This window comes from Erithacus rubecula (assembly GCF_903797595.1).
Source record: "Erithacus rubecula genome assembly, chromosome: 31".
Taxonomy (NCBI): Eukaryota; Metazoa; Chordata; class Aves; order Passeriformes; family Muscicapidae; genus Erithacus; species Erithacus rubecula.
The window spans coordinates 2,295,748-2,312,138 of record NC_136682.1 but is presented as its reverse complement, the minus strand read 5'-3'; the positions used below and the strand labels follow the sequence as shown (position 1 = coordinate 2,312,138).

At 51.7% G+C, this 16,391-nt stretch overlaps 2 protein-coding genes across 2 annotated transcripts; one reads left to right on the top strand and one right to left on the bottom strand.

The window, feature by feature from the left end:
- Nucleotides 1–11,151: 11,151 nt before the first annotated feature.
- LOC306813699 (uncharacterized protein) lies at nt 11,152–15,536 on the bottom strand (the record flags this gene model as incomplete). The annotated part of the gene is made up of 5 exons (XM_079329268.1): nt 11,152–11,672; nt 13,466–13,581; nt 13,817–13,928; nt 14,906–15,114; nt 15,532–15,536. The coding sequence occupies 5 exons, from the start codon at nt 15,534–15,536 to the stop codon at nt 11,152–11,154; spliced, it is 963 nt and encodes a 320-aa protein (XP_079185394.1).
- LOC306813610 (uncharacterized protein) lies at nt 14,824–16,242 on the top strand. Its single transcript, XM_079329125.1, has 2 exons — nt 14,824–14,928; nt 15,525–16,242. Exon 2 carries the CDS (start codon nt 15,561–15,563, stop codon nt 16,197–16,199), a length of 639 nt encoding a protein of 212 aa, XP_079185251.1. The 5' UTR covers nt 14,824–14,928; nt 15,525–15,560; the 3' UTR covers nt 16,200–16,242.
- The last annotated feature ends 149 nt before the right edge of the window (nt 16,243–16,391 follow it).

Below are 16,391 nucleotides of genomic sequence, written 5' to 3'. Positions count from 1 at the left end.
TTTCCCCTGCCACCTCATTCATTTGCTTTGCCTTCCATTAATCAACGCTTTGGCTTCTTCACTTTGCCTACATCTCTGTGGAGCTGAAGCAGCTCAAATCTGGAGTCCTGGGACACGCAGGCCTCTCCTGCCATTCTCTTCTGTGCCGTGTTTTGTGCACGGACTCAGAGGAAGGATGGCAGATCAGGCTGGAAAGGTCTCTTAGCTAAAGGCCCAGTTGCACAAGTTCGAGGTCTTGCTGAGCACCCTGAAGGCAGTAGTGGGAAAAGGAGCCCACCTGTCAGGGACCAAAGTCGTGTCTAAGGCCCTGCCTTATTTGGTCTGCTGTTGAGCCCACAAGATAATTGTTGAGAATTGGTTAGAAAGCCATGGACACAGCTGTGGATATGGCTCAGCTGAGGCCTTGTTGCAGGAGAGCAGCTGCTGCTAAGTAGTAGCTAGGCTTTGCTCTTAAGCAGATTTTGCTGAGTAGCAGTGTTTGCTTTTAAGAGACTTTTGCAAAAGCAATACAGCTAGCATCATTTGCAGAGTTAGTCAATAAGTAATACATATATCCATTGTTAGTCAAGGTCTTAACTTCCAGGGAAGCATGTAGCTAGCAAAATATAACCCTGGCATGGATACTATATAGCAATAAGTATAAGAATAAGGGAAGTAGCAGCCAAGACTAGCAGCCAGGTAGCACAGGTAGCATGTATACTTTTTAGCTAGAAATTCAGTAAGTGTGATTATCTCACACTTGCAATAACCAATAATAAGAGAAGGCATACATAGTAAAAACCACTAAGATTGTACTAATATGAATAATGCAGACTTATGCTATTCTGGGCTATAAAACTATCTGATGCTCTCAATAAAGTTGGATTATGCTTCATCAATCACATTGTTTGTCTGGCTAATCCCCTCGCCATTCCTCCTCAAGTGGCTCCACGCCCCCACAGATAATGATGAACAGACAATGAAGGAAACATTATCTGTTAACTGGTGGGAATTTGACGTTTAAGAGAATCAATGGATTGGCCAATTGATAGGAAGTTAACCTGTGAAAGAAAAACATTACACAATGGAGCTGTTGTTGGCATGGAGGTGAATCATAAGGTTTCCAGCTCAACTCATCTCAGCACTGACCAAACATCAGCTTATGTGGTGCCTGAAAAAATTGCACTCCCAGTGGAGAAGACATGAGGCCTGGTTCTGGGGTGGAGGGGCAAGAAGGACAAAATCCACGCCCTTTTGATGCAGGGAATGCCCTGCAGGTGCACAGCCTGCCTGCCCCTCCCACCTGAGCACCATGCTCCATCTTCTGCTCCTACTCAGTGGCTTTTCACCAATCAAGGGCTTGGTATGTATTATTTGCAACAGCAACTAATCAAACAAAGCTTACTTTGCAATCACAAGTGTGTTTTAGACTTTGTGCACTGGAATCCTCTAAAACCTACAACACCCTTAATTTCAGAAGGGCCAAGCCGAGTATGATTTGAAGGCAGATGGAAGGGATTCCATTGTGATTATCCACAGAGGGCAAAGGAGCTTGGAATGCTGGAAGGTTTCAAGAATAGCTTCCTGAAAGCACAGCAATGCTCCATCCCTGCACAGGGTCAGGAAGAGAGCAGAACCACAAACCATCAGGACTTAACAGGGAGCTTTGGGTGTGCCAAAGAGCAAATGAAGCAGCAGCACAGTGCCCGAGACTCGAGGCATGACCGTGCCAGTGTCCAGACCACTGTCAGGCAGTGCCGGGATCCTGGTGCGGATCTGGTCCCCGCAAGTGAGGAATGGCAGCCCCTGTCTCAGACCCAGTCAGAAAGCCAAGCAAGCGAGACCAGAGCGAGGGCACCCTTCCAGTCTCTCTCAGGCATGGCTGCAAAATGGCCCCTGCTGCTTCTTCCTTTGCCTGAGTGTGGGGAGTGCTGATGGCAGAGCCAGCCAGGCTGTGCTCTGTGTGCCAAAGCTTGTTGAGAGTGGGCATGAAAAGTGGCGCGTGCACAGCAGAGAGTCCTGGAAGGTGCTGGCAAGAGCATCCTGCAGGAGCAGGGCTCTGGGCTCTGGCCAGGAACAGCCTGGTTTTGTTGCCATTACCCCTGGCAGGAGTTGGGGCAGGTGCAGAGGCAGCGGGCAGCTTGTGTTTGTAGGGGGCCTGGGGCTGCACGTCTGAACCTTGTTATAGGTAATAAACAAATCAAACCAAATTAAAAGGTTAAATTGGCAAATTTTATTTTCGTGGCCGAAAATACGGTCCTGGAAAGCCACAACCGGAAAAAACAACACCGAGCTGGGTTCGGAGTTGGGTGAATACACGATGTTACCCAGTCTCTATCCCACTGAGTTCCCCTGGTGTTCACACTGCCGTCTTGGCTGGCCCCCTTTTTATACTGTTTTTCATAGCCTGGAGCGGGACAGTCCTTTGTTTCTTTCTAATTCAGTTCTGGTGTCCACACAAGACAAAGTCCTTCCTGCTCCTTGACAGATTTTGTGTCCGTTGTGTATTGCTTTTAGGTGGTTGATTTCATCTTTACGGGAACCAGAGTCGGGGAATGCAGTCCTGGGGGAGGTGATGGGATTTTCGGAAATGCTGCTCCCCCGTGAGTTTCTGGGCTTCCCCAGGAGATAGGTGCTTATCGGTAATAATCTGGCCTGTAGATATGTTAATTTACCTAGTTCTGAGGCAATCACTGCCTTTGCCTGTGGCTGGTTTATTTTTATTTCGCAGACTTAATTTGTACAAAACACGAATTACAATATGATATATATATATATATCACAATCCCTCCCCTTCTATATAAACACATTAATTCATGTTCCCCTTTTTAATCCTCTTCAGATTCTTCACTGCCATCCCATTCTTCTACTGACTCTTTTCGGTAATCTGTATAGGGGAGCTGATTTCTCTCTATCTGTTCTTCAAATTTTGTCAGCTCCTCTACTGCCCTGGTGTTCATCTCCCCTCTCCCTAATTTCATTATTTTGGAGGCTCTACCATTCACCCTTCCTGATGCAAGCTCAGGATCCATGGGCATAGCTGCAATTTGCATGCCCTGTACCACCGAGTGTATTAGTCTAATAAAACAAGGTATTAAACATGGTATGAATATGATTCCTGCCAATGAACACACAATACAGAACACTACCTTTTTCCACCAAGCTCCTGATAATACCTGGTCCCACCAAGATGCCTGGAGAATGGAATTCCATTTTTGGACTGGAACGTGTGCTACCCTCTTTATCTCTGCTGCAAGACCCTTTATAGTTTCTCCGTAATCATCAATTTCAACACAGCGTTCAGATTCGTTGAATTTCCCACAGACTCCCCCTTCTTCAGCTAACAAGCAGTCTAATGCTATTCTATTCTGGTATACAAAAGCTGGCATCTGGGAGTGCTGTTTAGCCAACAATTCGAGGGCATCTGAGGTGTGATTCGACACAATCTCTACCACAGCCTGCAGCCTTATCAACCTATTCAACAGGTACACTGGACTCTGGTACCCCAACTTCCATCTTGTGCCCATGTTGCAGGACCATAGTATTCCATTATTCTTTCAGCTGGCCACTCTTCCCCTCCCCAAACTTGGCTGCCACCCATATCAGGGAGCTTCTTCTTTAATTCCCTTTTTTCTCTATTCAGTGTCTTGTGGAGAGGTGCCCCCAGGAAAGTACTGTCGGACCTTGGTAGAGTAAAGAAGACCGGCTGAATGATCCCCAGAGTGCATGAATCCTTCCATTTTTGTGGTAATTCACTGTATGCTTTCTTCCCACATACCCAGTATATCCCATCGGGAGCTTTCCATGTACTTTTTGTACTTCCTGCACACACACACACCCTGCACACACACACACACACCCTGCACACACACATTGCCTCACTCAGTCATTCCCTACTTGACTTCCTTACCCATTTGTCCAGGTCCACCCTCTAATTTCCTTCTCCTTCTAGGACTCTCATTGTCTTGCCCAACCCTCCCCTGCCTTGCCAAGCCACCACTTGACTTACCTTGCCCTTGAGGCCATTCCTTGCCTTGCATTACCTTCCTCACCCTCCTCTACCTATAATTCAAGACCTTTTTTGTGACATTTTCGACATTTTCTGGCCTTGCCATGCCCTGCCTGGTCCCCCAAGGACTCTCAAGACTGTTCTGTACCCACAGTGTTTCAGGAGCACGTGAGAGGAAGCCCAGAGGAGGTCCTATGCAGCCAGACCTGTCTTTCTGAGCAGCTTTTGTCCAGGACAAAAGCACAGTGTTAAATTTTGGACAGGCAATTCATACTTTGCCCTTGGGCTCTGGAACCAGAATGACAGTTCTTTTGCATACAAAGAAAAGCAGGTAGCCCAAGGTTTTAAGTGCAGATTAGAGGGAGTCCCTGCAGGATCAAGGCTGGACAGAGCATTCTGTACTGGCAGCTTTCATGTACCAGCAATCTTTGAATACACCTCTTGCCTGCCTTTCTTTGGCAATCCAAGTTTCCATGCCTTGCCCTGCTAACCCTCCCTAGCCTTGCATTCCTTCGCCCAAGCACCTCCCTTGACCTGCCTACAGCTTTCCTCCAGGGCCTTGCCTTGCCTTGCCCTTCCTGTTTTTGCCTGGCCTACCCATAACTAGGCTTACCTTCCTATGTCCAGCCTTACCCAGAGCTTCTGGACCTTCTCTTGCCTGTGAGGAAACAGCAAAGCATGACACTGCAGAAAATTCCTGGGAAGCATGGAAGAACTTAGATTACACACTATCGAAGAAGAGGAAAGCTGTCCTGTTTCTTCAAAGCTTGCAAATCTTAAGAATACTAACAAACTGTCAGGCCAACAAAATTTATTACAGGCCTGCAAACCGCTTGTGTGTGAAGGACTGAACAAAGATTTTTACATGAAGTGTGCAAGTACTGTCTTAACTCTGCAATACACAGATTCATTTTGCTCTCAGCTTGTGAGTCTCACATTCATACACCACACTTGACTACCTCTCCATTCGCTGTCCTCTCACTGCTCTGGCCTTGCCAGCATCTCCCTTGACTTGCCCACAGTTGCCTATTCCTGGCTTGCATTGCCTTGCCTGCATGGGAGGCAAGGCCAAGAATGGTAGGCAAGGCAAGGCAAAGCTAGGAAAGTTGTAAGCAGGGCAAGGCAAGGCAGAAACAAGGCAAGAGAAGCAACAAGGGTAGGCTGGGAAAAACCAGGCAAGGTACTGAAGGCAGGAGCAAGTGAGTCAGAGTGCCTTTCCTTGGGAAGCAGAGAACACAGTGCCAGAGTTGGTGGAACAGATGTCTAGGTGCCAAGGGGAGGAATAGTCCAGCACATCATTTCTGTGCTATGTAAAAGCATTCTGTGCTCCGTGCAAGAGCAATTGCTGGGACATACACAATACTGCAGGTGGTAGGCAACTTCTGCTTGGTAAGATCCTCATGAGAATGGCAATGTTTTTTCATGGAAAGGAGAGCACGTAGCCCCAGGGTTTCATCTGTGGATAAGAAGCTCCCTAATAGAAGTCTAACTTCTGTCCTGGCAACTTTCTGTTGTGGTGTATTTGGTGTTGAAGCACTGCCTCAATTTGTACAATTATGGAGTCGGTATCATTCTTTGGAAGGTGGTCTCCTTGACATGTGGTTTCCCCTTCTCAGAGGTGAGCTTCTTGAAATTCTGGCAGCACACATCCTTTGGACAAGGTAAGCAGCTACACTGTGTCTTGGTGTGCAGCTGATCTAGTGCCCTGGGCAGGTTATGTTCAGTAACTGTTCTGCACCTTTGTATGGGATCAGTCCCCAAACAGTTTGCATTTTGGAGGAGAGGATGACATTTCCTTTGAGATGGGCTTCTAGTTCCTCTCTTTGGCCAAAAAAAAAAAACCCAAAAAACCCCCAAAAAAACAAAAAAAAAACAAAAAAAAAAAAACAAAAAAAAAAAAAGAAAAAAATAAGAAAAAAGTTTAGATGCATGCACTGGGTGCTCTTAGCAAACTTAAAAGTTCTCCCCAAAAGGCAGTTCTCTGGGTTAGAGCAGTTGAGTTTTCATGGGAATGCAGATGCCAAACTGTTGAGCTTTTTGTCCTGATAGCTTTAGTGTGTGAGCAGTCCCTGGTGCTGTTCCATTTGGATTCTGACTCTGTGAGACTGAGGGCTCGGGATGTTACCTAGGGCTGAGAAGGAAGGCAGGGTGTGTGCTGGTAGTTCGAGGGGTGCAGTTGAAATTGCAGGCAGCAAGATCTTTCTCACCTGACTGAGCTCTGGCTTTGCCAGATGTTTCCAAGTTGGCGGCCGGACTCTGAGAGAGTGAAGAAATTTATTAGGGTGATGGAGTTCGTGTTGTCCTTCGAGTGTGGTGCAAAGAAAACTATGCATTTGGAAGAGGAAGATCAGGGGAATCTTTTTGTGCTGGCACTGTAGATCTGAGAGCAGGGACGTTTGCGATTTGGCTCTTGCACTCCGGGGAGTGTTTCTTTTGTGAGTCGGCAGCATCACCGTGTGGTTGTTGTGATGAGCGCAGACAGCGCCCAGGAGGAAGCCAAGCGCTTCCCTGGCCCCGTTCCACTGGTGTGGGAGCAGTGTGGGAAAGAGCTCTGCTATGGATCCTGGTCCTTGGAGACTGAATGTGCTCCTGCATGTAGCAGGGATGGAAGAGGAATCGTTTCATCGCTGGCTGTGCACTTTATAGGCTGAGAAAGAAAAGGTAGTTCCAGTATTGCCTCTTTGTTTTTACAGCTTTTTCTGTGTGACCAGCTGCTCAACAAGCCACTCACAGCAGCTGAACTGCATCAAACTCCCTGGGCATACACACTTTCTCTCAAGCTCTATGTAGCTGTCTCACTCCCTCAAGCTCTATGTATCTATCTCACCCTCTCACTCTCACTCACCCAAACATCCAGCAGCTGCTCCCAAAGAATAAGTCCAAGAACACTGAGCCAATGTTGGCCTTCATCTTCCCTTTGCCCTCTTGAAACTAAAAAATTACAGATTCACACTTTCTTTCTCAACTCTTTCTATATAGCATCATTGCATTTTCCTAAGGTGACAGAGTCCATTGCTACAGGAAAGCATTTCCAGCTGCAGTTCAGACTAAAAGACTTGCCAGAAAAGAAAGCATTTTCTGACCTTCTCTCTTCCCTGGGAAACCTGATATTCACAGCACAGTCACCTTCACACACCTTCAGTGTTGCTGAGTCTAAGCAGACGTATCTCACAGAGAAAGAAATATCAGGACAGAAGATGAAGCAGCTGCTGCCTTTAAAAAACCCTAGAAGAAAAAGCCAGTGCTGTGCTGCACCTTCCACTTGCCACGTATTAACCATGTCAAACTTGACACTGCACTCTGTATTACTCTTCTCCACTGCATCTACCATCGTATTCTTTGGATCTTGCAGTCTAATGCTAAATGGGATTGTTTCCCTAGGGCTTGGATAAGAATATCTGCCTCTTTATGACTGCTAACTTGAATTTGGCAGGCAAGAGAGAGTGCAGCCATGCTGCTCTTGCAGCCTGTGCCTGCACACACGAGGCTGGTGCTCTGTGGCTTCATTCTGCCCCTCATGTAACTTCACACCCTTTCATTCTCCCAGAGTGGAACATCCATCTGCTGCTCACAAAGAACACACAGTGCTGGCACAGAAGCAGTCTAGTGCACTGCTACTGTCAAAACACACCTGGGCCATGCACTTTCCTTCTCACTTCCACCTACCATTACTTTCTGTCTCTCTTGCTGTCTGAATATGAAAAAAAGTTTTTTTACAACTACATCTTACAATGATAAATGCACCAAGACAAGTTGCTTAATCAAACTATACACTTTAGGCTATGAAAGATGTATTTGTTCTACAAATAGAATGCTCTTTCCTATTCCATTTTATGAACTGCAGTCTTACTCAGCTGCTCTGCAGCTTTCTGTTCAGCTTCAAGTAAGATCACACAAATTTTAAATTTGCAGACACCAATGTGCCCATGTCCTTTCATACACAAATGTGTTCTGCACAAGAAGTAGGTGGATGGTTTGCACTCTGGGAGAATGAAAAGGCATGATGCTTCATGATGCTCAGAGCAAACCTGTGGAGCACTGTGGTCGTGTGCTCAGTATGTGCTGGCTGCAAAAGGAGAGTTACTGCCACTGGATTGCCTGCCAAAATCAAGTTATAAGGGGGAAGGTCTGTGGCAGCTACCTGTGCTCATACATATTCCAATCTGTGTGGAAACAATCCCATTTAGCTTTAGGTGTCGAGATTCAAAAACTTTGATGCCAGAAGATGCTGTAAGGGTAAGCACATAGTGCAGAAGGGTGTTTGGTGTGGTGGACATGCAGCAAGGGGAAGGTGCAGCCCAGCACTGGCTTTTTCTTCTACAGCCTATTTGATGGCAGCAACTTCTGGACTTTGGCAAAAGAGCTGTGAGAGAGACAATACAAGAAATGAGAAGAAAGGAGAAAATTGAAGAGAAGGAAGACAAAGAGGACACACAGGATTTAAACAAAAAAAAACTAAACCGTACCAAAGAAAGACAGGAGCCGAAATGGGTGGAAGACACCTTTATTAAGGTTTATTCAACTTTATTGAATGACTTTTTAAATTTACGCTTCAGGAAGATGCATAGAAACAACAATAGATACAAACAAATTGTACAAAAGGCTGTAAAATGCTGAACATTATCTGTGTGTATTGAATTTGTTTTTTTTTCTGCAGAGAAATCTATACAGTTCCTAACTGCAATGTAAGTACAAATGCAATCCATACACACACAGGTAAAAGTACCATTTTCATTCATGGCAAACATGAATACAGAATAATACAGGGCAACACAGGCCAAATACATATCAACACAATATAACCTTTTTTCTTTTATTTTTGAAAAATTTTATTACATTTTGTTTTATTGTTACATGGCAGGAAACCCAAAAAAAAAAAAAAAAAAAAATCATGCAGAAAAATGTGAGACAGAATAAGGACCGTTTTCACGTTTGTTAAATCCTGTTCACTCTTCTTTATCAAAACACTCCAGGAGGGGTTCAGCTGCAGGTCAGGTGGAGAATGGGTTCATGGTTGCCTCGTGCATGAGGCAGTGATTGCTTGGCAAGATGTGTGGAGGAGATGGTTGGGTGGGGGGACGTGTGAGAAGCAACACTGCTCTCACAGGCAGACAACAATTTTAAGTAATTAAAAAATTAGAATTTTGCAATGAGGCTGGAGGTTTATGAGTGGGATCACGCAATTCTGGAATCATGGAATTGCAGGATTAAGGTTTTGGGGTGCCCCTTGCAACCCCCAAATCTGTGAGCTCGTTCTGATGTTCTGGGGGTGTATTTCCTGTCTCCTAGAAATTAAAAATGGTTGTAATTATGGAAAAAGGCCAGAGACTTGTGAGCAGGATTGCAGGATCAGGATTTTGGTGCATTTCTCCTCCTGGGAATGTCTGGGGGTGTGCAAGTGGGGCATCCCCGTGCTGCTCCCCTTTTCCTCCAGGCACTCTGTGCTGGCACTGGATCTGGCTGACTGGGAGAACTGAAAAAGCTCCCTGGGGCCACCCTGGGATCACTGGGGGTGACCCCAAGACCTTGCAGTGGGAAGATGCTGTCATCCTCTGGGTGATGCCATTGGAGAAGTCCCCAGTCTGTGTGGTGGGACGAGGCTGCTTGGGGACATTTTATTGATGATGTCAGCAGATCCATGTACCCCAATTCCAGTATCCCTGTCCCCATCTTGGAGTCCCCAGCCTGGTGTCCCAATCCTGGTATCCCCATCCTGATCCTGGTGACCCCTACCCCATCACAGTGTCCCCACAGGCCCATTCTGGTGTCCCCATTCCCATGACAGTGTCCCCATCCTGGTTTCACTGTCCCCATCACCGTGTCCCCATTGTCATCCTGGTGTCTTGTCATGGTTTGCCACTGGCCAAATGCCAGGCACCCATGAGAGTATTTTGCTTACCCTCTTTTGCTACAGCTGGGGAGAAAAGAGGGAAAAAAAGAATTAAAGAAGGGTTTGTGAGTTGAGATAAGGACGGGGAGAAAAACACTCTAAGGGCAAAACATGTTCAACTGTAAAGGCATAAAGTAAATTTATTATTTACAGAGACAGAGGGGGACGAAGAGAAATACAATAAGCCCTTAAAATACCCTTTTCCCCCACAGCTCCTCCCTCCTTCCCACCAACAGTGCAGACAGACAGGGCGTGGGGGGTTTGGTCAGTTAGACACTCGAGATCTGTTTGCACAGGCACAGGAGTCTTTTTTCTGCCATGCAGTCAGGTCCCTCCCATGGACAAATGGTCATCCCAAAACTGCTGTGGCATGGGTCACTCGTCCAGGGGGTGCAGTCCTCTAAGGACAGGCTGCTCTAGTTTGGAAGGAGGGGCCCTCTCTCTCTATTCAGGTCTCCCACTGGATCACAGCTTTCTGTGGCATCCACAGAACTCTGCATCCCCCATGGACTTTGTGCATCACAGGGGGCATTTGGTTTCACCACAGTCATCACCATGGCCTGCAGAGGAATCTCAGCTCCGGTGCTTGGAGCACTTTCTCCCTCTCTTTCTTCTCCACTGACCTCGGTGTTTCCACCTTGTTTCCCTTCACATGATCTCATTTCCTCCTCTTCTCTGACTAGAAGAAAAACTGATGCTTGTACATACCATTGTCAACAAGTTCCACCAATTCAAAGATTCCTGCAGGATCCTGCAGCGCTAAGTTGACTTTGCCCAGATTTCATGTTGGGGAATCACTCGTCACTTTTCTGCAGCTGATTTCTGCAGCTGGCCAGGCACGGGCAGTGCCATTTAACACCACTCCTCGTACAGGGCACTGGGAAGGGGAAACAGCCACCACTGTCCACCATCCCTGCCCTTTTCACCTGTGGTGCAGCTGGCCCAGGGCAAGACCTGCCAAGATTGCTGCAGCCTATGCTGGGATGGCCCCGACAGCGGCTTGGCCACCCCTGGAAAACAGCTGATTTTCTTCTTAAATATGTCATCACAGAGGAATTACCACCCTCTCTAATTGGGCCAGCAGCATATCCGTTTTCAGAGCCATCAGTCAAAGTCACTCCTGTGCCACCCCCCCCTGCTCTCCACTACCAAAAACCAGGCTGTGCCAAACCAACACATCTCCATCCTTGTGCCCCAACCACGGTGTCCTTGTCCATGTGTCCCACCCCCAGCCAGCTGTCCCGATCCCCACCCAGGTGTCCCTGTCCCCCCCTCACACCAAGTGCTCCCTGCGGTGCCTCCGGAGCTGGCCAGGGTTCCAGAAAGTGTCCCCGCACTCGGGGCAGAGGTGGGGCGGCTCTCGGCCGTGGGTGCGGCGGTGCCGCCGCAGGTTGGAGCTGACGCTGAAGCTCTTCCCGCACTCCCCGCACCTGTAGGGGCGCTCCCCGGTGTGCGTCCGCCGGTGCTGCACCAGCGCCGAGCTCTCCCCGAAGCGCTTCCCGCAGTCCTGGCAGCCGAACGGCTTCTCGCCGGTGTGGATGCGCTGGTGCGTGGCCAGGTTGGAATTCTGGCTGAAGCCCTTCCCGCAGGCGCCGCAGGTGAAGGGTCGCTCCCCGGTGTGGGTGATGCGGTGCCGCACCAGGTCCGAGCTCCGGCTGAAGCCTCTCCCACACTCCCCGCAGATAGTGGGGTGCAGCCCGGCCCCCCCTGCCCTCAGCAGCTCCTTCAGGGGGCTTGGTCCCCTCACAGGGGGCCTGGGGGGTTTCCGGCGTGGCCGGATGGGGCCGGGATGGGCTGTGGGAGAGGGGGATGGGCACCAGCGGGGTAGGGCAGGGACGGGGGCATGGAGTCCCTTGGCACCTGCCCCATCCCATCAGCACCTGCCCAAATTCCTCTGTTTCTTCCTATCCCTACCTGCCCCACGCCAATGACACCTGCCCTTTCCAGCTGGCACCTACTCCAGGCCCTCTGTTCCATCCTGGTCCCACTGGTACCTTCATCTTTCTGCCCATTTTCATCCTCTCTTCCCCGCTTCCATTCCTTGTCCACATTCTCCATCTTATTTGTACCTGCTCTATCCCCACTGTCCTTTCCCCATACTCTTTTCCAACTTCTCCAGCCCTTCTTCCCATTTTCCCATCCTCTCTTCCCCTTCCTGTTCCCATCCTTATCTGCTCCATCCCCTCTTCCTATTCTCCCCCCTTCCCCTTCTCCATCCCCTCTGAGCTTTCTTCATCCCTTCCCCCTGCCCCATCCCTGCTGCCATTTCCCCATCCCTTCTCACCCTTCCCAAACGCTTTTCCATCTTCTCCACCCATTTTCCCCGCTCCCCATCCCTGTTGCCAGCCCCTCCCTCCCCTCCCCTTTCCTACCCCCATCCCTGCCATATTCCAAAGCCAGGGTTCAGCTCCCCACAATCCCCACATTGCCACCCAGATCAGGGTGGGGGATTGGGTGCAAGGGGGGCCAGGGACTGGAACAAACACAGACCCCAAATTCCCTCTGAAAACCAGAGATGGAGTTGGGGTACACAGAAACGCCCCTGCACCCCAAAATCAGGACACTCTCATCCCACGAATTTGGGGCAACCCTGCACCCCAACCCTGGGACATCCCCATCATGTGAGATTGGGACATTCTTAGACCCCAAAATCAGTGCACCCCCATTCCATGGGACTAGGACATTGCTTGCACCTCAATATTGAGGCACTCCCATGCCATGAGATTAGAACCCTGCACCCCCAAATGAGGTGATACTGACCCTGAACTTGGGATGGTGGTGCTGCCATATCCTGGGGTCAGGGCACCCCCATACCCTGGGATTGGGGTACCCCATTCCATGTAAATGGGACATCCCTGTACCCTAACACTGGGACACCTCCATTCCATGGGGATGAGATATTGCTGCATCCAGGACTGGGCTATCCCTGAGCTGTGGGATCGGGGCACCATATACCCTGGAATTGGGATCACACCGTGGGAAGAGGGCACCCCACACCATAGGAATAGGACAGCCCCATTCCTGGAATTCCCATATCCTGGGACTGGGGAACCTCCATACCTCAGGACCAAGTTATGCCATTCTATGGGACTGGGACACCCCCACAACCCTGGGGCACCCCCAGTCCCTGGAACTGGTGCCATAGGAATGTGACACGCCCATATCCTGGGGCATGGGAAATGGGAACACCTTGGAATTGGGGTACCCCACACAGTGGGAACAGGACACTTGTCACATCTCTGTGTCCCCCAAGGGGGAAGGACCTGGAATTCAGGTACCCCTGTGCCATGGGAATGGGGCACCCTGACATTCCCAGGATTCCTTTACTCTGGGATGGGGTCACCTCCATACTCTGGGATCGGGGTCCCACCACACCATGGCACCACAACCCCCCCCACATCCCTGGGATCCCCTGGGACCCTCCTTCAAGTGTGAGGTCTCCCTGTACCATAGGGGCAGGGTTCTCCCATATTGCAGGCCCCCAGGGGACCCCCAAACACACTCTCCCCTCTGCGATTCCAGGGGGCCCCCTCAGGACTTCTTACCGTGACCAGAGGCCTCTTTTGGGGGAGGTAGGGTGGTCTCACCTGTGGGGGGACCCTCGAGCAGAGGGACGTCCCGAGGATCCGGGGCATCAGGGGGTTTTCGGGGGGCCGACACCCCCCCCCGCGTCCATTGCCGCCGTTTCCTAGATGGGAGGATCCTGCCGGGGGGAGGGAGGGGGCAGGGAGAGAACTGGGGTGACCTCAGGATACCCCAAGGGGGGGTCGCCGCCGCCTCCAAGGGAGGGATCCTGCCTGACCCCAACCCCTTCCGCGCCCCTCCCGATGCTGGGGACACACGCACAGTGATGTGACATCCCCACCCTCGTCCCATCCCACAGCCCCTCCCATCCCTCCATGGAGGAACCCCCAAATTCCTCTCGCCCCCCCCCCAACCGCAGCCATCGCAGGGAGCTCTGGGAAGGGGAAGCGGCAAAAGAAAAGGGGGGGACGAGGGGGAGCTGCTCAGTCTCGGTTCCCAGGGGATGTCCCCGGTGGTCACTCACCGCTGTCGGGGAGCACGGGGTGCTCAGGAGGATCGAACGAGGGTGGGCGGAGGGAAGGGCCCCTGCTCTGCCGCCAGTGCCTCCGTGTCCCCCCAATCTGCCCAGGACGACCCCCCCAAACCTGCCCCATCCCCCAAAAAAACAAGAGGGAGGAACAATAAGGACCCTCCCACCATCGGTGGTGGGATGGACTTGGGGGAGTCGAGGGAGGGGTGGCCAGGACAGGCTGCTCTGGGAGAACTCAGGGGGGACACTTCGGGGAGGCTGAGACCGAGACGCAGAGGGGATTGAGGGGGTTGGACGATACTGGGGTGACTGCGGAGACTGGGGGGTAATGGATTTCTGGGAGATTGGGGGATACTGGGGTGTCAGGGATAATGGAGAGAATGGGGAGTTGGAAGATTGTGTGGGGACTGGGGGAGCTGGGGAATACTGGGGGGATTCAGGAATACTAGAGGGACTGGAGAAGCTGGGGAGCTGGGGGGATACTAGTGGGCCTGGGGGGTACTGGAGGAAGCTGGGGGATGCTGGGGGATAATGGAGGGATTGAGGAATTGCAGGGACTACTGAGGAGTTACTCAAGGTTACTGGGGGAACTGGAGGAAGGGAGGGGCTGGAGGATGCTGGGAGGACTGGACCATTGGGAGGACTTGGAGAACTGGGAGTACCAGGGGAACTGGGGGGTTGATGAAAAGGACTGGGGAACTGGGGGATACTGGGGGTTTGAGGGGTTTGGGGTTATTGAGGGGGCTGAGAGACTGCGGGCACTGGGGGTACTGGAAGTGACTGAAGGACTGGGGGGATGGAGGATTATTGAGGGTTATTGGGGAGACTCGGGGCGGTGGTCTGCGCCCAAGACTCTCTCCCCGCACCCCCGAAGCGCCGCCGGAGCCCCCGAAGGACCCCCGGCCCCCGCCCCGCCCCCGTTGCCACGGCAGCCGTTGTGGCGGGAGCGGGGGCCCCGCCCCCAGCGCGGAACCGCCGTGGCGGGAGCGGAGCGGGGTGAGAGCGGAAAGCGGGGAGAACGGAAAGCGGGGAGAACGGAAAGCGGGGAGAACGGAGAGCGGGGTGAGAGCGGAGAGCGGGGAGAACGGAGAGCGGGGTGAGAGCGGAAAGCGGGGAGAACGGAGAGCGGGGTGAGAGCGGAAATCGGGGTGCGGTGAGAGCGGAGAGCGGGCCGGGGGCGAGCTGGGGAGGCACCGAGGGCACCGCGAGATCGTGGGGAGCCCGAACAAAGGGCACTAGCCACGCGCCGGGAGCATGGGGGAGAGCCGGGACAAAGCGGGGGCACCGGGGTGACACTGTGGGTCCCAGCCCCAGGGTAGTAGGGGTGGCACTGGGGTGACAGTCGGGAGTCTCATGGTAGGGTGGGGTGCTCTAGGGGGACACCGGGATGACTCAGCCGGGGGCAGGGTGGGGGGACCGGGGGCACCAGGAAAGCCCTCCTGGGGGACGGTGACCCATCCACCCCAATTTGTGGATCATAGGGCAACCCCTTTCCACCCCCACCCCGAATTTTTGGGGCCCATGAGTGGCTCGTTTCTTCCCCACTTTTTGGGCTGCGTGGTGACCCCTCTCTCTCAACCTTTGTGTCTCAGGAGTGACCCCATTTCCGGGTGGGATTTTCTATCCCGATGGCGAGGGACGAGCGGGTGACACTGCTGGAGGTGCACCTGGCGCTCACGGATGAGCAATTCCATAGCCTGAAGTTCCTGCTAGAAGGGCAAATTCCTGCCGGGCTTCTGCACCCGGCATCACGCCCGGAGTTGTGCCGGATCCTCCTCCAGCGCTTCCCGGGGAATTCCCTGCATGTGACCGCCAGGATCCTGCGGCAGCTCGGCCGCCTGGATCTCATCCAGAGCTTCCAGCTGCCCCAGGAAGAGCAAATCCCAGAGGAAACTCTCTGGGAACCTAGCGGGGACACCTCCAAGGACAGGGGGGACCCCACTTCAGGATGTCATCCTGGTGCGATTCCAGCTCCACCAGCGAATCCCCGGCGCTTGACGGAGAAGGATTTGATGCAAATCGCCCAAAGATTGGGAAAAGAGTGGCAGGAAGTGGGAATTCTGCACCTTGGGCTGGAGCGGAGCCGGCTGGAGCAGATCCAGGAGGAAAATCCCGGCAATCCCGTCCTGTGGAATTTCGAGATGCTGCGGGAGTGGCGGCGGCGGGAGCGGCAGGAGGCCACAGTGTCCCGGCTGCGATCCTGCCTTGAGCACGCCCGGCTTGATCCCGGAATCCTCGACTTCCTGCAGAGCCTCCAGGGAGACTGAGGGACCCCCAAACCCCATTGAATTACCAAATTAATATAGAATTGGGACCAATTAAATGATGTTTTATTCCACGAGTTTGGAATTTTTGGTATCGAGCACCAAGAACTTCCGTCTTTATTCCTGATTTCAAGATTCCAGAAGGAAGTCTAGGCTCTGCTCTACTTCCTCAAGGATGGAGGCACCCTCTCCAGA